The 24,253-nt window shown below is 39.1% G+C and overlaps 1 protein-coding gene across 1 annotated transcript in view; it reads left to right on the forward strand.

Moving 5' to 3' along the window:
- The window catches only part of AASDHPPT (aminoadipate-semialdehyde dehydrogenase-phosphopantetheinyl transferase), a 28,496-nt gene extending 4,510 nt beyond the window's left edge, over window positions 1–23,986 (forward strand). Inside the window, exons 3-6 of the mRNA XM_072398647.1 lie at window positions 2,725–2,737; window positions 17,269–17,390; window positions 18,847–19,005; window positions 22,317–23,986. Of these exons, the coding sequence (XP_072254748.1) occupies window positions 2,725–2,737; window positions 17,269–17,390; window positions 18,847–19,005; window positions 22,317–22,469 (447 nt within the window). The 3' untranslated portion in view covers window positions 22,470–23,986. The remainder of the gene's footprint in view (window positions 1–2,724; window positions 2,738–17,268; window positions 17,391–18,846; window positions 19,006–22,316) is intronic.
- Window positions 23,987–24,253: the final 267 nt, after the last annotated feature.

The following is a 24,253-nucleotide window of genomic DNA, read 5'->3' on the forward strand; positions in this document are numbered from 1 at the left end:
AATTCTTTTCTTTTTCAGCTGTTATGTTGTAGATTTGGGGTCATTGTCCTGTTGCATGACCAATTTTTGACCAAGCTTTACCTGTCACTCAGATGGCCTCACATTTGAATCTACAGTACCTTGGTAAATAGAGGACTTCATGGTCAACTTAATGTCTGCAAGGTGCCCAGGTTCTGTAAAGGGTAGACAAGCCCAAATCTTCACCCCTCCACCGCTGTTCTTGGCAGTTGTCACAAGGTGTTCGTTTTTCCCCATTGTGCTTTATGGCCAAACCTCTCCACTTTAGTCTCACCTTTTTAGAGGACATTGTTCTGGAAGTCTTGTGGTTTGCTCAAATGTAACTTTGCAAACCCGAGCCATGCTTTATGTTCTTTTCAAAGAGAAAAGGCTTTCTCCTGACAACCCTTAAAAACAAGTCAGACTTGTTAAGTCTTTTAGTAACTGTACTGTCATGAACTTTATTATTTAACATGCTAACTGAAACCTGTAAAGTCTGAGTTTAGGTCCTGGGTTTTCAGTATTTTCTCTGAGCTTTGTATGGTGTGACCTGGGGGTGAATATGCTGGGATGTCCACTCCTGAGAGCAACTTGTCTTGAATGTTTTCCACTTTTGAATAATCTTTCTCACTAACGGACTTCAAATTGTTTAACCCTTTCCATATTGATGGGCAGCAACAATTGTTTCTGTTAGATCATTGGGGATGTCTTTTCTCCTTGGCATTGTGTTAAAACACACCTGAATGCTTCAGACCAACAAACTGTCAAAACTTCTGCTTTTATAAAAGTGGTCACACTTCCTGATGATCAGATAATCAATTGCATTTGTTTGGCAGCACCTGGCTGCTATGTATTCTTTTAATTGCCATGGAAGTGATAAGAGTTTACTGTTTCTATATTTTGACTATATATATTTTGGCTATGTATACACGTCAGAATATTCTCACCTGATGCGAGCTGTTGGGCTCTTCCTGAAGTGTACAGCGGTTGTCCATCATTTATGGATCCGTCCTGAGGGATCCATGAATGACATGCGATGAATGACGCGATAGAAGTTGAAGGGAGTAGAGTGCAGCGGGGTGCCGCTAGTTCGTTCTCCCCACTACCCTCTCTATAAAATAGAATTGCGCAGTGTGTACAGCTCTCCTTCATTCATCTTTCAGACGTTTGTGGCTGGAAATGATCAGGAGAGATACGTACACAGCCTTAGACTTTGTTAAATAAATAATGACTCAGAGTAATATCCCATGGGTTGATGTTCATCTTAGGTTTTAATTACCTATTTTGGAGTCTTACTATGGACCAGAAAATTTTTGATTATGTCCTGATACACAAAACCTTAGACATGTAAGCGGGTGTACTTTCTTTTTTCACATGATTGTAATATACAATTACATTAAAAAAAAAAATCCTTCCCAGGCCAGTTGTAAATTACAAACTTCATTCCACCTTATTTTTATTGGACCAAGACTCGGATAACTTCCTTAGATAATTTCCAGACAGGACATTGGGATGGTCAGCCTGCTATAATCAAATTGTATTGTAATAAGATGCATTGCTACTTAGCCCATTTTTTAATGTGTGGCTAGGTTAAAGATCATTAAACAACAAAATGAAGAAGGGGTACCATAGAGGGAGGCTATGTAGAGAAAAAGAAGAGTTCTAGACTATACCCAGCGTCATGATTAATTGAACGGGGCTGCCCTGCTCTCTGTGTGCAGGACGGAGGCTTGATGGGGGGAGGGGGCAGTTCGCATGACTTGCAGAAGAAATCTTTTGCTAAACAAAGCTGAGGTTGTAGGTGATCTTAAGGACTAAGTTTTTTTTTTTGCAGCCTCTTGTAACTCTTTATTGGCCAAGACAAACTCTGCAGTTGTTTCTTTGAAGGGAGTAGAGTGCAGCGGGGTGCCGCTAGTTCGTTCTCCCCACTACCCTCTCTATAAAATAGAATTGCGCAGTGTGTACAGCTCTCCTTCATTCATCTTTCAGACGTTTGTGGCTGGAAATGATCAGGAGAGATACGTACACAGCCTTAGACTTTGTTAAATAAATAATGACTCAGAGTAATATCCCATGGGTTGATGTTCATCTTTGGTTTTAATTACCTATTTTGGAGTCTTACTATGGACCAGAAAATTTTTGATTATGTCCTGATACACAAAACCTTAGACATGTAAGCGGGTGTACTTTCTTTTTTCACATGATTGTAATATACAATTACATTAAAAAAAAAAATCCTTCCCAGGCCAGTTGTAAATTACAAACTTCATTCCACCTTATTTTTATTGGACCAAGACTCGGATAACTTCCTTAGATAATTTCCAGACAGGACATTGGGATGGTCAGCCTGCTATAATCAAATTGTATTGTAATAAGATGCATTGCTACTTAGCCCATTTTTTAATGTGTGGCTAGGTTAAAGATCATTAAACAACAAAATGAAGAAGGGGTACCATAGAGGGAGGCTATGTAGAGAAAAAGAAGAGTTCTAGACTATACCCAGCGTCATGATTAATTGAACGGGGCTGCCCTGCTCTCTGTGTGCAGGACGGAGGCTTGATGGGGGGAGGGGGCAGTTCGCATGACTTGCAGAAGAAATCTTTTGCTAAACAAAGCTGAGGTTGTAGGTGATCTTAAGGACTAAGTTTTTTTTTTTGCAGCCTCTTGTAACTCTTTATTGGCCAAGACAAACTCTGCAGTTGTTTCTTCTTGCATATCACAGCACAGCTTGCTCCAGAAGGTAATGAATATTTAGGCTCCATAAAGATTTAGTTTTTTTTACTTTGTTTGTGAATACCTCACAGTGAGGATTTTATACAGTAACTGACACCACACTGCCTGATAATATGTTGAGACAAATATCTGTCCTAATAAAATAATGTACCTCTCTGACTTACATACAAATTCAACTTAAGAACAATCCTACAGTCCCTATCTCGTAAGTACCCGAGGACTACCTGTATTTAGAAACGGCCACAGTTTAGCTCTGGTAAAGAGTACAGGTGAGCTGCACTTCTAGGCTTGTAACAGAGAGTGCTGGCTCTCATTGGAAGCGTTTTGTTTTAGTTGTTCCATAACTAAAAATATGTTCTCCTCTGGTACTTTTTCCCTTTTTAGTAATCACCTGGCTGTTTCTGTTACTGTGGTTATTGAAAATTTGGGTCACAATTCAGAGCACTAGACAGTTAGGGTATAATGCAAAGACAATAAAAAAAATGGGACATACTAAAGGGGTGTTGGGTATTTTAAAGTTGGAACAAAGTATAGGGGGAGGTAGAGAGCTGACAATTATAGGGGTTACTGGATTCCAATGGCAGCAACAACTGGGAGTACTGAGTTTGTCATGTTTCGCCCCGTTCACTTTTTTGACTACCAACTTATAGCTTCTTCCCACCCAGCAGGAAGAGTGTTACTGGCAAGATCACCTGGTTAAAAATAATGTAAAAAAGAAATGTTTTCACAGTCAGCACAACTACACACCTAATGGGCCTGATTTAATAAAGCTCCCTAAGATGGGAGAGGATACACTTTAATTAGTGAAGCTCGGTGATCCAGCAAACCTGGAATGGATCTGGTTCAGGATCAAAAACATTTGCTTACAAATAGCAAATGACTTTTAACCTTCCTAGTGGTTCATTTCTTTCCGGTTTTATATGTCTAAAAGCGGTACATTGTTTTTCATGAAAATTTATTTTACAGTATAATATATTAGTATGAGTATAATAAAGTTTGAAACACAAAATCATGTAAAAATAATAAACTGAATAAATTAAAAAATCTATATATTAAAAAAAAATTTATTTAAAAAAAAAATTTTAATTAAAAAAAAAATACATATTATACTCATACTAATATATTATACTGTAAAATAAATGTTCTTGAAATCAATATACTGCTTTTACACATAAAGATCCAATGTATTGCATTCATTACAGTTATTTTGTATTCAATGCAATGCAAATGGATTTTGAATTTCCCGCCCCGCCTGGTCGGGACGTACACATACACCGACGTCACCGGGAACTCCCCCGGTGACTCATCAAATGTAGAAGCAGGAAGAAGAAAGAAGACGGAGATTGCGACGCTGGACGGCGCCGGATCCCGGCGGATAAGGTAAGCGCTCTATTTACTAACCTTCCCTAGGTGTTCCAACCCCGAGAGTGACTCGGGGTTACCACTTCTAGCAACTTTTTTCTACCCCGAGTCACACTTGGGGTTACCGCTAGGGAGGTTAAGAAATCCATTCCAGGTTTGCTGGATCCCCCAGGTTCACTGATGAAAGTGTACTCTTTCAGTCTTGGAGAGCTTTAATAAATCAGGCCCGATGTGTCAGCTTTGGATGTTTCTAATAGTTCTACATCAGTCCTAATTTTTTCTTTCAGTTCTTTATTTGAAAGATAATGGTATACACTAATATTCCAGCGTTTCTCAACCAGGGTTCTGTGGATCCCCAGGGTTCCTCCACAGGTTGCTAGGGGTTACTTGGGCAAAGAGCAGTTTGTGCCTTTCAAGCTCAAATTCAGAGACACCATTGATCTTTTTAGCTTTCTATAGGGGTGACAATGCTTCTCATTGGACATTAATGTAGGAGACATTCTTCCCACTGACCACCACACTAATGTACTGTGAACTGTGGATATAGTAGTTACAGCAGGGTTTCCCTGAAGACTGGAAAGTTATTTCAAGGGTTCCCCCATATTAAAGAGATTCAGAAGAACTGATATACACAGTGGCCCTGATCTATTAAAACTCCCCATGGCTGGAGGAGATACACATTCATCAGTGAAGCTGGGTAATCCAGCAAACCTGAAATGGATCTGGTTCCGGATTCAAAACATTTGCTAGCAAATGACTTTTAAGAAATTATTTCTAGGTTTGCTGGATCACCCAGCTTCACTCTCTTGACTCAAAGAACCCCTAGCTACCTCTGGAGGAACCCTGGGGTCCCATGCAACCCTGTTTAAGAAACACTTCTAGAAAACATCCGTACTTCCCTGGATGGCTGGGGTGCCATGAGCATGAACTATCCATAGAAATGCATTGATTCCATGGTGTGTAGGTGTGCTTGGAAAATCTGTGCCTAATCCTCATGCTTTAAAGGGGAAAGACAGGAAATAGGCTTCAGGACTGAAATAGTTCATATATACATCTATATACATCTAATAATAAGGCTCCCGTCTACCTTAATATACCAATACCAATATTGAAAGAAAACTAAGGTTGCTATTGCTTTTCTCCTTCCAAAAATCCTAATTGCCTGGCTGTCTGAAATCAGAACGCAGCCAGAGAAGCTGATATGCATATCTGTTCTATATCTCTACTGAAGCCACCAAATCTGCAGTTTTAGAAGAGATCAGCATTGGCGGCCCGAATAATTCGCTATTGTTATGCAAGATTTGGAGACATTTTTACTGCCGTTCTATATCATTTCCTTTCTGTAGTCCGATAACAGAATTGTTAAAATGAATATTGATTCAGTTCAGCCTTCAAGCATTACAAGTGACGTCAGCAGTTATAAATAGCAATCTCCTTCCTCCTAGCGGGACATTGTAATATCTTTATTAGACATAATTTATGGCTTGTGTGTGTGAAGACGGAGAATGTGTCTGGGGGTTCAGTTTTGTCTCTGAAGGCTTATTTCTCGGTAAAACCTGTCGCTGCATTGGAACTCACAAGTCACAGATATACTGCTGGATGTTACAATGAAAGGGGAACTGTGAAAGCAAATGTCTCTTAGATAAACCAGGGAATCAGATTATTGTCATATAAATATCTTTATTTATTACAACCAAACTGCATTGATGTTTTGGGGTTATAGTAAATGAGAAGGGACTGGATAATGTAACAAGGGGCTGCAAGGGCCATGTAGATTTCCTGTAAAGAACATTATTATTAATATTACCGTCACTACTTCCCAACACTACATATCTCTCCTCCTATTGTGTGTTTATTCCTCCACCCCTTAGATTGTAAGCTCTTCTGGTCAGGGTCGTCTCCTCCAGTGTCACTGTCTGTATCTGTCTGTCATTTGCAACCTCTATTTAATGTACAGCGCTGCATAACATGTTGGCGCTAAATAAATACTGTTTATTAATATTAATAATAATATTATTAAACAGGATTTTTATAGTTCCAACATTTTACGCAGCGTTAACTCAAAAACCCAACACCCAACATTGTTAACTCAAAAACCCAGCATTGGAGCTCAGAAGATGTGTGAATAACACTTCTTCCATGTGCTGTTAACTCATTTCCTGCAGGATTGCATTAGGTGCTGTATAGAGTTGTTTTCCTGTTCAGAAGACTACAACTCTCACTGTTTAATAAAATAACTAATAAAGTAATAGTCCAAATATTTTTCCTGGAATTAAACTTGCAAACCAGAGACAGCCAGGCAATTAGTGTTTCCAGCAGGAGTTTAGCAGCTGTGGCCTTCATTACTGATAGGATTACTATCATTTCATACAAAGCCCTAAATAAACTTTTACCTAACTCCTTATATATTTTATATATCTTAATCCAAACAAATCACAGAAATTCCTGGAGAATTCTGCAAAAAGGTCCAGATTTATTATTATTATTACACAGTATTTAAATATAGTATGTATATAGTATAGTATATACTATCAACATAGTATGAATTATGAAATCCATAGTCATGTCACTAGCTGTACCTCAAAGGGGCTCACAATCTATCTCACAATATCCGTACTATAGTCATATGTCTTTATTACAGTCTAAGGCCAATTTTGGGGGAAGCCAATTAACCTAACTGCAGGAGTACCCACGCACACACAGGGAGAAATAACTAACTTCTTGCAGATTCTGGGTAAGGGTGGCTAGTATTGTGTCCACAACAGCTGCTCGAAGAGCAGCCAAGGAAGAACCTTACTGGACAGCCAAGGATGAACCTCACCTTCTGTACATAGAAGATAGAAGGACTGAAACATAAAGTAAGCACAGATATTCAGATTTCAGGGTTGTTTGGAGTGTTTACTCTAGCACCTGAATTTATTGCACACAGCTGAATCTCCTCTTCTTCCAAGAGATATCCGCTGTGAGATTGCACCACTGAACCCCCCTTCTCCCGACACATTCCATCACTACAGACTTCCTCAAGCACATCTCTATGCAAGTTCTTTACAAGTTCTGTTCCCCTTTTGCCATTTATTTCATCAAGGTGAGACTAAGTTAGTGAGAATGAAATCTGCATTAAACACTCCATAAAGTTTAGAAAAATAAAACAAAAGTTTGGGCTTTCCTAACTTCCCCATTTTCTCATCCTATATTTTTATTGGGTTTTTATATTTTTTTGCATTTATTATTAGTTTATGCTTTACGAGAACTAAGCTCTGGGCTGTTGTTTATTGCCTATGGTAATTTGCACAGCAGCTGTTTTGAATAATTGGAGTGTAGTTATTGAGCAGAGTATTACAGATCACAGCTTTGTATATCAGTACCTTAACTGGGCACATAAAACTTTTCTACTGTTGTCTGCCAATCCATTGTCATTGTGGTAAAATCCACTGGGTGCCGCTGTTGTCCCTTTTTTTGCTGCACTGAAAATGTGAATTTACTTTGTGCTGCTCTTTAAATGTTTGTTTTTAAATTCTGCAATATGGATGGTTATCAAGGAGCTTAATTTGCTTATATATCTTTTACATCTTGCTGTTCTCCTGTTTACGCTCTGGAAGTCACATGTTTATACAGAGTAATCTGAATAGATTTATTAGATTTATTTGGTAAATTAAAATCACCAGCATATTTCAAGTTCCAGGTATTGTATAACATAGCGTACAGTGATTTATAGCTGCTTCATCCTGGGGTGGGCAAATCAGACCAAGATGGGTGTTGAAAAATGTGGGAGTGCTCGTCTATTGCTGTCCATCTGAAAATGCCAATCACCTGGTTGTTGTGCTGACAAACTGGGCCTGATTTATTAAAGCTGAAGTGAAGCAAGGTAATACAGAAAATCTGGAATGAATATCTTCAAAGGACATTGCTGGCCACGTTCTTAAAGACTAACTTCAGTCAAAATGTATGTATTTCATTTTGGTTTAGGGAGGAATTCTTCACTTTCTGTAAAAGACACAAAAAGTCTAGAGAAAATCTCCCCCCATGAAATAGGAGTTCATATTTCCAGAACATTTCTCCCACAGGAATATTTTCCTGCACCTTGCAGCTCTGTAACTTTGGATTTATACTTTCTGTGCGTGTTTTATAAAAGCTCTCCAAGGCTGGAGAGGCTACGCTTTCATTGGTGAAGCTGGGTGATCCAGCAAACCTGGAATAGGGTTCCTAAAAGTAATTTAATATTTGTTAGCAAATGTTTTCAGTCCTGGATCAGATCCATTCCAAGTGTGCTGGATCACCCAGCTTCACCAATGAAAGTGTATCCTTTCCAGTCTTGCAGAGGTTTCATAAATCAGGGCCTTTGTTTCTGTGACAATGAATAGAACAAATGGAGGAATAGGAAGTGGATAATTTTACACCTTTATATGTACTGTCATCAAAAGGTACAATGTAAGTGCATTTTACATGCCTGTTTTTTCTGCAGACATATGGGAAGTATGGACAATTTGGGCAATTCCAGGTATTTAAAATAAGTTAGGGGTAGCTGCAATGCAATAGCTTAAATAACTAAAGAGATCTATGGGGGATATAAAGGAAAGTTTTATTATCTTTTTCCCTTACTTTGCAAGGCCCCATGGGCTGCTGTGTGCTCTCATCACACACGGTTTTGCAGGACAGCCAGTCCGGCATTGTAAGTAAGGCTGCCATGTGGTGCTGGACTGGTACTATGATACACATTTTATGGTCCTACCCACTACCTCGGAACTATTGCGAATCTGTGTACCAAATTATGCAACACATGACTACATTTACTCCAGCTTTCTTCATCCTACACCTCTTAAAAATTATCGCTCCTCCATTCTTGGGCATCTAGTCTCAGCGGCCTAGTCGTGTATTCCAGTATTTAGGAAATCCTCCAGTCCCCCTGCGGTGGGCATGTGGTTGTGCAACGTGAACGAAACCATGCTCACCGAGGATCTAACAGCTAGCATTAAACTCCATAATGTCCCACATACTTACCTTTCTGTTACCTTATTGTTTTGTAATATTATTGCTTTAAATGATATTTTAATAAATAAGAAATGTAAGTAAAGTTGCCAAGGCCCAGGTCACAACCCAGAATATTGGATATGGGAAGAGTCTCTCTTGCTGCTTGGAAAATGAGGGATGGGGTAAGTAAACTTGCTGGAGGAGAGGAATGTTTGGCAGTGAATAGGAAACAATGCACAATATTGTATTTGTAGAATTTACCATACATAACGAGGAGAGACACCACACCCCCGGAGGAGTAGATTGATTACATATACTTTGTTTCTTTTCTCCCCTTTGTTCAGAACACTGTTCAGTGTATTTAAAAAGTGGCAACGGGATTGCCAGCCACACTACCTCTTGCAGAATAATCTATCTAAGGCTCCTTAAAATTGTTCTTCTGATGAAGCCAAATAGGCGAAACATGTCAAAAACAGAGACACTTATATATTCATAACATTGATCTTTATTCAGCTACATATGTGCTGTCATGATATGATTACGCTTTTATGTAATTGTATATAAATTATCATTCGATTTTTTTAATATGTGTTAGAATTATTAACGGAAAGGTACCGATAAAATCCCCAGACACAGACTTTCTGTCATTTTTGGCATAAGTAAATTTGCTCTTTACAACCCCCCTAAACATAGACAAGTGTTTAACAATTCTAGTACGAGGGTAGCCCCACAACAAAGAAAGTTTTTTCAGTTTCTTGATTTTGCTTTAAAAAAAAGTTGTATTGATTTTTATTGTTTATTTTTTGTGAGGAAATAAAGGAAACATAAATAATTACATACATAAAACTACAAAAGACTGTACAGACTTAAGCTGTGTACACACGTCCAATTTTTATCGTTGGAAATGAACGACCGGACGGGCGGATCGGGTTGGACGACGATCGTTCACCATCTATCGTGTGTACGGTCGTTCAGTGATCGTGCATGTTCTGAGCATGCGCGATGAACGAACGTTCGATACAGGCTGTATTGTGTATATGAGTGTGTGTGTGTGTATATATATATATAGGTAAATATATATGTATACATATATATGTATATATATGAATATATATACACACATCTTTGAACGATCGTGTCGTTATCTGTATGTACAGGGTCGGTGCTATACAATCGTTCGCAGATATCGTGCAGGATCGTTCGTCGTTCGTTTACAAACGATAATAATTGTGTGTATGCAGCTTTAAGGCTGGGTCTACATGGAATTTTTTTAAAAACGCATGTAAATGTTCCTATTGCGTTTATAAGCGTTTTTATGCAGTTTTATTAGCGTTTTAAAGCTTGCTTTTAAAATGCTGAAAACCACATTTGCCGCGTTTTCCCGTGTTTGTTCGCGTTTTCCTGCGTTTTTATCGCATTTTTAACTATACGTGGGAAACCGCGGGAAAATGTTCTATTGAAATCAATGGTAGCGTTTACCCGCGTTTTCTTGCGTTTTGGGGCGTTTTCCAGCGTTAACCCAGCGTTTAAATTTTTCAAAGGTTGCAAGCAAAGTTTAAGATAAATGTCATAAACATGCCTCAAAGAAATGTCCTGGAGTAGATTAACCCATTGTAATGCATGGGGATTTCAAACATGGGCTTTAAAAGCCTCAGGTCAAACGCTGGGGAAACAGTCCGTGTAGACTAAGCCTAAACTAAAGAGGTACAATGGTTACAGGGCTTATTTTTCAGAAACAAGTGACTATGAGAAAGGTTACAGGAAAACGGGTGATTTAGATCTCAGAAGGGTCATTAGATAATGGCCGATAGGCATACCAAGAAATCTGATGTGGATTCAATAGACCTGATTTTTTGAAGCTCTCCAAGGCTGGATAGGATACACTTTCATCAGTGAAGCTGGGTGATCCAGCAAACCTGGAATTGATTTCTTAAAAGTAAGCTGCGTATTATGTTGGCGCTAAATAAATCCTGTTTATTATTAGTAATAATAATAATATAATAATCCTGGACCAGATTCATTCCAGGTTTGGTGGATTACCCAATTTTACTGATGCAAGTGCATCCTCTCCAGCCTTTGAGAGCATTAATAAATCAGGCCTATTGTGATTTTTGATATTTTGCAGTGTAGGACTCCTATACTGCAAGGAATGGGTCAGCCTTCAGTTCTTTATCCAAAGATGCTTCTATCCAGTCCATTTGAAATACATGCTGTAATTTCTCTAAGAAAAGACCTAAGGTGGGAGGGTCCTGACTCCTGATCCATTTGTGCAATATTGACTTTTTGGCCACTGGTGATATAATTGACAAAAGTTTCCCACATCCTTTGGCAATACGTATCCCCTGTAAAGATAGAGTTCTAAAGATGGCCAAGGTTGGGGTTAACGGTAAATAGTTTACCAAAAAGTGCAAAGCGTATGATGCTACCAGCCTCCAGAAACGTTTGATCTTAGGGCAGTTCCACAACATGTGGTGCTCCATTTCACTAGAGGGAGATAGAAGTCCGTATCTGGAAGAAACGGCCGGGAGCGATATACCGCCATGGAAAAGTTTCAGTGTCATTTCTCTGTACATTGAGGAGGGAGCCGCTCTATGCTCCTCTAAAGTCTACCAAAGTGTCATCAGGAGTTCTATTCTGGAAATGTTTAGTCCATCTACTCATGCCTGATCTCCTTGATCCGTAATCTAAGGGCATCTGTACCTTTCATACACATCTGCTGTTGCCCACCTCCCTGGGTTTGGTGAAGAATCAGCCTATATAGCGGGTTAGCCCATTCTCTGGTTGATAAGTTTCAGTTAATGGCAAGCTGAATTTTTAATTTTTTTCCAGTGGTGTTTGCATGCTTTGTCATTGAATAGAACACCCCGTGTATGCACAAAAGATGCAGAAAGCAGGATTACTCAAAAGAACACAACACACTGATGTGAAAAGCATGATGGATTATAAGGGTAACTAGTGTGTGATCCTGTGTTGTAACAAACACAAAACGTGAACACGTAGAAGGGCTTTTACTCTTTTGTGGTGAGCGTCCACAGCCATATAACTTTGTCAGCATTTGTAGAGTGCGGAGGCTCGCTCTTCTCTGCTTTCATCTTTTGCAGTGTCCTCTGCAGGCCTGACATAAGGATGTTTGTTGTGACAGCCTTTGTAGTGGAAAACTGCAGCTTGGAAAAGTTGTGTCTGGTGCTTCCACATTACAGAAGCCGTCGTTTTTCATCCCACGTATATTTTGTCTCAGAAAGCTATTGGACGGCCATACTAAAATATTTTAATTAGGTTTTTCTCTTGGGCACAAATAAAAGAGAAAGAATGGGCAATCTGTGTTTGTTGACAGTTTTTACTGTCCCTCGGTGCCCATGAATTTACACAGGACTGGCATTCTTTTAATCTGAGCTTCTTGTAACAGATGATTTTCATTATGGGAAATTAAATATTGTTTTCTTGATATATGTAATATGCTTCATTGGCACCACTGCCAAAATACTGGTGTATAATAATTAAAGAAACCCTGTCACCACTCCATGCTTGACAAGATAAAATTGCCTGATTTATTAAAGCTTTCCAATACTGGAGAAGATGGACTATCATGGGAAAATTGGGGGTTCCATCAAACCTGGAATGGATTTCTTAAAATCATTTATTATTAGTTGGCAAATGTTTTCAATCTTGGACCAGATCCATTTCAGGTTTTGTATTGGAGAGCTTTAATAAATCAGGCCCAATAAGTAAATATATATTTATGTCAGGCTGGTTTTATCACTTTTACTCCCCAGTCAAGCTGGGAACAGACATTATATTCTTAGGCACCTCTGACACTCCCAGGAGTGCCGGAACTGTACTATCCACACTGAATGAACTTCTCAACTTTTCCCACCTTTGTGATAGCAGTTCTAGCAGCAGCCTTGGAAAGATGCAGGATCATTGCATTACCTCGGAAGGTGAAATAGAGAGCTGTGATTAGCGGAGTATTGGTTACACTTCTTCCTGGCAGAAGAAGAAAGAAGAAGCTGTATAATATAACTTTTATTTCCACCAGAACTGGGTAAAGTAAAAAATAATAGTAATGTAAAAGCCAGCCTTTCCCATAAGTATCAACATTTTTTTTTTACTAAATATGCTAGTAAAAAAATATATGTTAGTAAAAAAAAAGGAAGACATCCCTGAGTTGTTTTCTGAACATCTCCAACCTCAGGAGCCCCATACAAGTAGATCATGGTCCAATGTGAAAGAGCAGCAAGCGACAGGGAAGACTTTGCCATAGGATGTAAAGCCCCATTTACACCAAAGACCTAATGCAATAACTAGCATGCAACTAATGCATTGTGTTAGTGCATATTGGGTGAAAATGAAGAATTGTGCATTTTCTTGTAGTACAACACACTACAACAATGGCCACATTTGTGCATTATTTCCCATAGAAGTAAATTGAGCCATGTTCATATACTAAAGATGCTGGGGGTACAGCCCTATTCAAGTCTGTCTGAAGTTGCCACTGTGGTATATTTCTAAAAACAGGTTGTGGATTTGGGTGCATCTTCTAATTACATAGAATAATTTTGAGGACCTTTATTCTAACTCTGGTCACTGATGCCAGAATCTACCATAGCTGCTGAGTCTTTCTTATCTCCACCCATCTGTTGATCTGATAAATGCCAAATTCAATCACTTGGGAAAGACATGATGCTGTTTTGCATTCCCAACCTTTGCAAGCAATGACCCTATTTGTCTATTTTTTAATAGGGTTTTCCACTACGATTCCTTTCCTTGCTGCTCTCCTGTTCCCACTCTCAATACAAAAATCTACTGATAGAACACCTACACTACCTTGCTGGAAGGAGAAGTATCCTGCTGTAGTATTGGTACTCTAGAATTGACATCCTTAATATTCACCAAGTGTACTGATACCTATTTAGTGGTTTTCCTTACATCTGTATCTGTTCTTTTTTTCTTCTAGCTCTTTGTGTGATGTTTATATGCCCCACAAATATCTCAACATATCTGATATGTCCCATTGAGTAGTCTTAGATTCCACAATGACATCTTCGATGACATTCAGATACAGTCCCATTGGGAGTAAGGTCCTGCCAACCTACAGGCACACATTAAAAAAAAACAAAAAAAAAACTCAAATATAGGTGGAAAGGTATCAATCCTTCTTTGATCCCAATCCTGTCTTCTTTCTTCGTTCTGGTGCAGACTGCACACCGGGCACCCCCATCTTCTTTCTTTTCTTCTGATCTTTTCTTTCTTTTTTGATCTTCTTTCTTTTCTTCCTAAGTCACCTGATCTCACAGTGCGCATGTGGGAAGTCAGGTGACGCCCTTCCGGAAAATGTAAATTGCGCATGTGTCAGATGAGCCCTTTTTTTACATTAGAAAGAAGCCCCTTTCTGCGCATGCCTGACCTCAAAGCCCACAGCCTCCTGAGTTACATGACATATGTATCCCAGGAAGCTGCAGGTTTCAGAGGGGTCTCCTCTTTAAAATGAAAAAAGAAATAGTGTTAAAAAAAAGCTCCCTTTTAAATAAAAAGTAAAAAATATGGTAATAGGTCCACTTAAAAAGTATCTGGTGGGCTGCAGTTGCACTTTAAAGCTGATCTCTGAGTAAAGTAGTCATCTCATTACCCTTTATTACTCCCCTTTCTTTCAATTGTTTCTAAAAAAAAAAAAAACTAAGTAACTAAAAATAATTTTGATTTGCTTACTTGAAATCCTAGTCACATGACAGCTTGGCTCACTGATCTTCTTTCTTCAGTTCTGTAGTGTGATAGGGTCCTTCTTAAAGTATGGTGCCTTCCATTGGTTGTGAGATTCTTCAATCAGTCCCCACAGGGTCCTGAAGTCTTTAAGCAATCACATGGGGACCAGTTAGCCTGGTCTGCAGCTTTCAACCACCCACCTTCCCTCCTGTAAGTTAGGTTCACTTTAACTATGAGATAGATTATTTCGTGAGACTTATCAATTAATAAACAGAATTTATATAGAGCCAACAAATTATACAGAGCTGTACATTAAATAGGGGTTGCAAATGACAGACAGATACAAACAGTGACAAAGAAGGAGGAGAAGAGGACCCTGCCCAGAAGAGCTTGCAATCTTTTTTTACTAGTATGTATCTATGCTGTTTTTTTTTTTATAAGCTAGAAGTAAATGTAATCAGATAATTTTTTCTTAGTTCATTAGCTGGCATGTTTTATTGGGTATTTCTCAGTAATCTTTCTTTGCCATGGTCATGGTGAAGTTATTGATTGGCTGCAAAATGAGCTATTGATCTCACTAATAAGCTAAATCTGCAGCAAAGCTCCTAAAAATAAAATTCAGCAGGCTTCTAGACTCAGAGCTGTGTATGCTCAGCTTTCTCCAAAATTAACCATCCATTTTTGATTTTACATACATAATATACATTATATACATACATAAGAAAGTGGCTTGCACCCCTCCCCATCTCTCTGTGTAAATTATGATTATTGGGGGAGATGCTGCTGTAGATGGTTAGATAATTGAATAGGTGTGTTTAGCTTTATCTCCCATAGTCACCAGTCTGATCAGTGCAGCTGATTTCAGATAAGTGCAAAGATTTTACACAGCCCTAAACTCTATCTGAATGCTGATGTGTTGAAGTATGTATATGAACAGTTACCTCCTGTAAAGAATACCACAAAAAAGATCACTTGAGATGGTTCTTTTGGCTTAGTTAGGTAACAATCTGCTTCTCTAGTGGCAAGCAGACCCCAAATAGAAAAAAAATAATTATAACACTGAAAAATATCCCTCCCCTCAGGCATGTTGCCTTGGCGTCACCCTTAATTCTGCCCTCTTTATAGTTCTTTTCATTGGCTTCCATTTCACCTTAGAATCAAATTCAAGCTCATGTGCTTTGCCTTCAAATCCCCCCACAGTTCTTGTCCCACTTACCTTTCTGACTTGATAGAAAAATACTCTGCCGCTCTCTCCGCTCCTCCAACAACCTACTAATGACTTCCTCACTCATAACCTCATCACACGGACGGCTCCAAGACTTCTCTAGAGCTGCCCCAACTCTCTGGAATGGTCTTCCTCGTCCTATTGGGCTTGCTCCTTCTTTCTGCTCATTTAAAAGAGCCCTCAAAACCCATCTTTTCAAACTTGCCTACCCTTATTCTCCTGTCTTCTAAAACCCCCACTACTCACCCACCATTCTATATCTCTCCTCCTATTGTATGATACTTCTCTCATCTTCTAGATTGTAAGCTCTTCTGGGCAGGGACCTCTCCTCCTCCTGTGTCAATGTCTGTATCTGTTTGTCATTTGCAACCCTAATGTACAGTGCTGTATAATATGTTGGCGCTATATAAATACTGTTTAATAATAATAATAATAATAATAATTAATTAGGCAGAACTCCAGCCTGACTCAACATGCTCTCAGTCTTAGTCCAGGTGTCTGGGTTAGGGGGGCAGGTTGAAAATCTATATAAGAAGGAACTATATGCTTTTATACAAATATTAATTAGAAGCAATGGTTCTTCAGTAGCTCACTAAATCTCTAAATGATTTACCATAGTTGGTAGGTCGGTATGATTAGACAGGTCTTTGCAGCACCCATAAGCTTTGCTGTGCTGAGGGCTGTCATATCTGGTCTTTACCTCCTCTCATCCTCTGCTGTTTCTGGGCAGCATATGCAGAAAGAGTTTATATTCAGATACAACTTCCAAGGCAGTAGCAAGAGCAATGTCATATTTTTTTTAATAGGAAGCCATAACTCTGCTTTAATGAATGCCCCGCTGTAGTAATTTGTGTCATTTTTATCTGAAGTTCGGTGTTAAACTTAGTTATAGCATCATGTAATGTTACGAGCCATTTCATACTTTTTCTAACAATCCGGTTTTATTTGTATCATTCCAATGTTTTATACTACTTTTACCCTTTATGAGTGTATGAATGTTTGAAGCCATCCACATGTAAGCAATATTTTATTTGATACTACAGTGCAAAACCTGGCTGGGTTTCCAGGTGCCATTAGTCCTGCTCTCAGAACGAGGCTTCCAATACTGTACTATACAAAGTAATTTATATAAATTACAGGGATGGAGCGCTTCGGTAAATCTTCAGCTTGATTCTCCCATTACTGAGTTGGAGCATATTACTGCAAGGTCACATTTTACTTGTTAAAAGTGAAAAATATTGTGTTTAGGCTGACCATTTAAATTTATGTTTGCAATTCCACAGGCAGCGGCTCGACTGAGGAGTTCTTTCGTCTCATGCATCGTCAGTTCACCGAGAAAGAATGGCACTCCATCAAGAGCATGGCCGGCGACTGGGCAAAGCTCGACATGTTCTACAGACACTGGGTAAATCTCAGGATGAGCTGAGAAATAAAACGGGGTGTCATAGATGCATTGTAACACCAGTAAATTAGGAGAGGTTTATTAGATATTCATGCATACACTTTTTAGTGAAATTGGTTGTTTATTTTTTTTTTATTTCACATGCTTATGTAACACCAAACTGTAAGGCTATGTACACACGTTAGATGTTGCTCGTCCAATAATCGCTTCAGGGCTGGTATTGAATCTGGCATCCAGAGCTTCATTAAAGAACCCATTTTAAACTTGCCAGTTGTTCCCGGGTGAATGGTAAGTGGTTGGGAATTTTTTGTGGTGCACTTCTGGCTGTTCAGTTGCTCTTCTTTCTCTGGAGGAAGAACTGCACCTCATCTTCAACTGCACTCAACTGAATGACAAAGCGGTTGTCAAACTTTGCATTTGACATCATAGTAGTTTAAAAGGAAAAGTTAACAGCTAACAGCACATTTTTCAACAACAGGTCTGAAGGGGGCTCCCTCACTTTCTTTTTTTTTTTTTTTTGCTGATGAACATTTTACCTTGGTAAAAAGCTCTGTCACTGTGTGATAAAATCATTGTCAGCAGGATACCAAGTAGTATGAATTTAAAGCCCAAAGTAGCAGTAAAGTGTGAAGATGATCTCTGTTCAGGAAATCTAAGGAAACAGGAAATCTAAGATTTCCCCAATCTGTCCAAAAACTACTGTATGGAAACCCCTGCAATATCAATGCATCAATATCATCGGGAATTTGGTGCCGATTATGTCCCTTGTGCATCCATAAGTTTAGTTTTTCAGTTATGCATTAATGTAGTTGTACAATTAAAATTCAACATTCCTATTGATATTTGACCCATGTAATATTAAGCTTTAGACCTGGGAAAAGAAGGCACAGTGCCTGTCTCTTTCAGCAATAATTACTTGCCTGATTGTGAATTTTTAAAAGTTGAACTTTAGTTCCATGTTAAATCTCAGGACTGGCTGGACAGAAATTGACATCCTAGGTAAAACAGCTCCAATATATGTCTTCTAAATGTGTATTTAGCTGTATGCTCGGTATTCAGTTTAACCTAATGGATCGTAGACACGATGATGCAGTTTATCATAGTAATCCCATCTGCAGCCTCTTTCAGTACTGCTTAAACATGCTTTTTGCATTTGCCTTAATCATCTGGCAATATGCTGCTAAGCAGTGTAATGTTTTAGAAACAAACATATGTTTCTTACCATGGAGAGAACAGAGGTTTACCACAGCACTTACACCAGCCACATAATTCTCTGGTGTTTTTCTTTTTATTCTACTTACAAGAATCTATAAATTATTTATTTTGAAAAGTCCAACATTCATAAGGATGACTGAGCAGATATGAGCAAAATGTGAGAGAAAACAATAGAGTAAATAATTCATGATTTTCTGTTACAATAAATTCTGAACTGTGGCTGACTCCGTGTTTTTGGTTCCAGGCATTGAAAGAAAGTTTTATAAAGGCCATAGGGGTCGGACTCGGCTTTAGTCTTCAGCGTGTTGAGTTTGAGGTATCGCCGATAACTATGGAGGTCGGAAAGGTTTACACAGAGACCAGAATGTGGCTGGATGAGGAGCCTGAAAACTGGTCTTTTGAGGTAAGAATGTGTCTTGTACAATCTCTATTTCTTCATTAAAGGTAAACAAAATGAAGAACACAACCCACAGTCATAAATTTGACTCATACACAACTTCTTTCCTGTGAATGCAAAGTTTTATTATGTTTGGGAACTATAAAAGCATGGGATCCACCATGATACCTTTACAAGATTAGGGGGATCACACTGGGATTAGTAAATCCAGAGAATACAACATCAGCAGAATTTTTTTTAAGCTGGTTTGGAAGAAATTTGTCGGTGAGTGGCAGCCCCTGTATTGTGACCCAACTCTTCAGTAACCACCCAAACACAGCCGGGTGGTTACTGAAAAGTGCCCGGCTAAAAGGGGTTGGGGAGAACACTGATCAGCTAGAAATGAGGGAACAATCTATTATATTTCTTTACATCACTAGAGCTGAGCTTTTTTAACATTTATGGTGGGATTACCAGATGTAACAAGGTAAATTATTCTAATGTAGCTACCTTAGTTAAAGTAAAACTAAATCAGCTTGTTAGGAAACGCTTATCGGGCTGGCGATCTTGTTCAGCAATGTCACTTGCAGCAGCAATGAGAATTAAGAAATAGCAGCAGCGTGCTTCCCTTTAGCCCTGCAGCCTGAGATTTACTTTATCTGCATCCCCAGCACCACTCTGAGGCTGTGCACAGCTGAAGGAGAATTTATAGGCAGATTAGTTTCTGACTCAGTCCTGCGCTGTTTTTGGCTGCTGGGATTTTATAGCCTCTCTGCTTCCATTTCCCAGTGCCTGTTGTAGAGTTAAACTGGGCTAACATGCTGCTGGTGCGTTATTCGTCTGATTTACTGTTGCTGACCTTGCCTGTTTCTGACCCTTTAAGTTTATGCCTCCTGGACTGACCTATTGCCTGTGACCCTGATTCTACTTGTGTTTTGCCCTTGTGTACCTCATCTGCTGGACAGATTATCTGTGTATAACCCCTTGCTCTGTATTCTGGACTTGTCCCTGTACTGCTTTGTCTGGGGGCCCTTGGTTCTGTGCCAGCACTTCCCCAGATGCAGAAGTCCTTGGGGCAACCATGTGCTGGGAAATGCAACCAGTCTCCCGAGGCTGAGCAGGGGCTTACAATATATGAAAAGTGCGGTGTTAGATTGGGGGACTGGTGTCTTGTGAGTACTGTTGCTGGACCAGGGCCTTACACCGCTATACTCACCTGTCCCTGCTCTGTGGCAGGGTGCCAGCATCTTCTTCCTTCCTCTCGGCTGGAATGACCTAACTCCTGCGCAGACTCATGGGAGTTCTTTCATTACCTGCACGTGCAGGGGAAGCCGGGATTGCTATGTATCATGGCAGCCATAGGTTTTTGACAGATACCTGGAACAATCAGGCACGTAGAGGGGATTATTGCAGAGAAGACATCACATGTCCCTTTCTGCAATATTGAACTACCTGATCCTGAATTTTTAAAAGTGGAACTTTAGTTATGTTTTAAGGACTGGGAATCTGCAGTATTTTACTTCATTGTTGTGATGTAAGCCAGAACAGAACCATATGCTAGGTAGCATCATAACATCATCCCTCCACCATCCCTGTGATTGACATTGAAAAGAATTCCAATGAACATCACGAACCTGGAACATTTCACTCTGGTGACAAACAGTCTGGGTAACCAGCAAGCCACCCTAGGCAGGAGTGTAGTTCCTGGGGTGGAGTGTAGAACCCACCTTCAACCTTAATTATCCTGTGGTATAATAGTATTGAATAAGTCACAGGTGTTCACTCGCCTAGGATGTACTTGTAGTCAGTTGATGCCTGGTGAGGGTGGAATGCCAGTACAGCTTATTCAAACATATTCTTTCCAATGTCAACGGAGGGATAGGACTACCAAGTTGCTACTTTGCCTAGGGCTCCTGTCTGCCTTAATCCAACTTTTGTGACATGTGGAGGGAAGGAGCAGCAGCACAAACAAAAGTTTTGAGTCTCACAACTATATGGGACTGTCACTGACAACACATATGAAAACTTTGCTTTTTTAGATCTGGAGGGCTTAGAATACAATTAAAAGTTGAACGGGTAACTTTCTATGCTGCCATGTTACATTGTAGCATTTTTATCCAAGATTCTTCTTCAAGCACTCATCCCCCAGCGTATATAGGCATTATTTTATGTTTTATGTTCTGCTTTTCACCATCTTTCCAAGTGATTCAATGTGTCTGTAAATAATTCATATAGAAATTCCCGCATAGCCGCTGTGCATATTGCTACTCAGTATTTAATCTGTTTGTTGTTTTTTCAAGTATATATTCTTTTACGTCAGAATAAAATATGTATCACGTAAACAAGCTGATCTGCCCGAAGTACAATACTGAAAGAAACAAAGTGACCTTTTCTTTGTCAGTTTTGCAATGTTACATTTGTAAAGGTGGATGGAAGCAAGTAGACCTGTCATTTCAAATCTCAATTGAACATTTTCACCAGGAACTGATTCCTCTGAAACTGGTTTCTCTTTATTATTATTACAGACCCGAGTTCTTGCCAACATTTCAAAAGCCACTGCTTTCCTATCTGGTGACAGTGTTCTATGATCATAAAGCCACTTTAAATGAAAAGCGGGTGGTGGTTGGCAAGGCCTAAGCTGGATTCACACCAGAAACAGAATAAAGGTCCTATTGACACATGTCAACATACATTGTCACTGTTGAATTGAATTAAATGTCAACAAGCATCATAATGGACCTGATTTATAGAAGCTCTCCATGACTGGAGCTATCATGGGAGACCCTGGGTGATCCCACAAACCTGGAAATTTCTTAAAAAACATTCGCTAGTTAGCAAATGTTTTCAATCCTGGACCAGATCCATTCCAGGTTTGCTGGATCACCAAAGGGATCTCATGATAGTCTATTTTCCCCAGTTTTGGAGAGCTTTAGGAAACCAGGTCCTATGTGTTCACATGCAATTTGACACATTGACATGCACATTAAGGTGCATCCTAATGCATTTCCATTGCTTTCAATGGAAAATACATGAAGCATAAATGAAGAGGTCTAAATAAATCCCATGATTTAAGACTCAAGTATAGAAGTGCAGCTACTTTCTAAGAGGGATTTTACAAGAAAGTTTTTCTAGCTGTCAGAGGTAATGTGCATCTTGTAGTGTGTATGCTAAGACAGGTCTTTTACATACAGTGCCTGACAGGTTCACTTCAGGAAGTATCAGTATTATTTTGAGGTTATGTAAAATGCACCAGAATACAAACAGATTGCTGTAGGTGATATGATAAGTTAGCCTGCAGTTTTCAATTTACAATAATAGATTTTGATTGAATTTTTTAGGAAATGCTTCTAGATGACAAGCATCATGTTGCTGTTGCCTTGGGGGACACAAATACAAATACAGAACAGACTTCAAAGGTAAATTATCATTTTCAGACGTGTTCTGCAAGGAAATGTTTGTATCCTTTTACCTGGGTGTGCCCAGAGTGCTGATACACTGGCAGCCTTATTTATAAAGCAATCGTTGAGACTTCTAAAGTGTGCAAAGTACAATGACTTATAACAGTGAATTGCACTAACGCCTACTTTGGTTAGGAAAATGAATGATCATTGTTGATTGGTTGCTGCAACTTATGTACATTGTTGTATCTGTGATTAATTGAAGTATACATGTACTAAATTAGTATTCAAACTTTCCATAGACCTTAACATGTATGTATAAGCTGAAAAATTTTCGTCTTGTGCTATACCAAACCACTACATTACAAAGCACTACATTACCCATCTTTGTCAAGTTTTTCTTCCTCATCCATTAAAGAACACAGGAGGTCTTTGCCTTTACTTTGCCACCGCCATTATAGGAGTGGACACAGACAAACGTTAAACTATAGGCCAGTCCATAATATCCTTTTTATTTTTAGGATATTTAGTTTTTTTGCCAGTGTCCTAGGAGGATGGATGCCTTTTCTACAGCTTTACTAATAAAATCATCTGATTTTTTCTAGCACTTTGTTTCTTCAGTTTTTTTTTCCAATTGAGCCTTTTTTCCACATTGCTGATAAACATTTGTCTCTTTAATTGCAGCGCTGTCATCCTGAACATGGCTTTTGGAGTTTGGACTAAAGGTTCAGCATAAGGTTTTTTTTTAGACCCTGTCTGAACTAAAAGCTGTGCTTTTTTATAAAAGTGCTTTTCAGGTCCAAAGCAGTTTGCATTGCCTCAATGCTTGCCCTGTCTCTAAGCTCTCACATAGTGGCTACATGAGAGTTACCAATCACTTTGTTGTGTTGGAGCTTTCATCCCCCTTTCCCATTGGTTTTGCTTTTGGTCGAAACCCAGCCATCAGATTTTGACCTGACTGTGCCAACGGGTGCAGCCTGCAGTTATGCTGTCTTCTGCTCTTAGGCTATGTACACACACATCAGATGATTGTGTACAGCGCTCGTCATTCGTCGTTCATGGATCCATTCCGAACATCGACTGTAATGGAAGTGATGGGAGGAGAGCTCTGCGGGGTGCCATTCGCTCATTCTCCCCTCCCCATAGAACAGAACGGCACTATATGTACAGCGCTTGTTCATGCATCTTTCAGTCTTTTGTCATTGTAGAGGATTGTGAAAGGCCTTTTCCAATGACAACTATTGAACGTTTATACGCAGCCTTAGAGTCTGTTTTATTCTAGGAGCTTTCCTTCGCTCTGTTGGGTGTAGCAAAGCCCTCACAGCTGAGGATTTTTATCATGATCATGCAAGGATTTTTTTTACCCAAAATACCCAGCTATTTACTTACTCGTCTTTTCTTCATTCTTAGTGACTTTTGAGTAACTGGCCAAGTTCTAAATCATTACAGTGTCTGGCTGATGATCTTGCTCTGGGAAGTTGTGGTCTGCTTTTATTAATTCTAAATTAAAAAACACATTTTGGCCTAATAATGCAATACTCACCACTCAGAATCTAAAGATTTAGTCTTTTGCTTCTTTTGGTGCTGTTTTCAATTTTGTATTGTTTAAAACTCTTGTTCCTTTTCTAGCTTTTCTCTGATCTAGATAATAACTGTTCCTGGTTTAGGGTGATATAATATATAATAAACCGGCAGATTTTCATTTTAGGTGAACAATAATATAAACAGCAAATGAAATTTCCCTCCAATCCCTGCAATGGTCCAGGATCCTAAACTGGCCTATTGGGAAACCATATTTTTTTTTCTAGTTTGTCCTAGTGCAGCCTAATTGGCTTCAGTTGGCAACAACTCAACATGTTAGAGTCATGAGAATCATT

The sequence above is a fragment of the Pyxicephalus adspersus genome, chromosome 1 (genome assembly GCF_032062135.1).
Source record: "Pyxicephalus adspersus chromosome 1, UCB_Pads_2.0, whole genome shotgun sequence".
Lineage (NCBI taxonomy): Eukaryota > Metazoa > Chordata > Amphibia > Anura > Pyxicephalidae > Pyxicephalus > Pyxicephalus adspersus.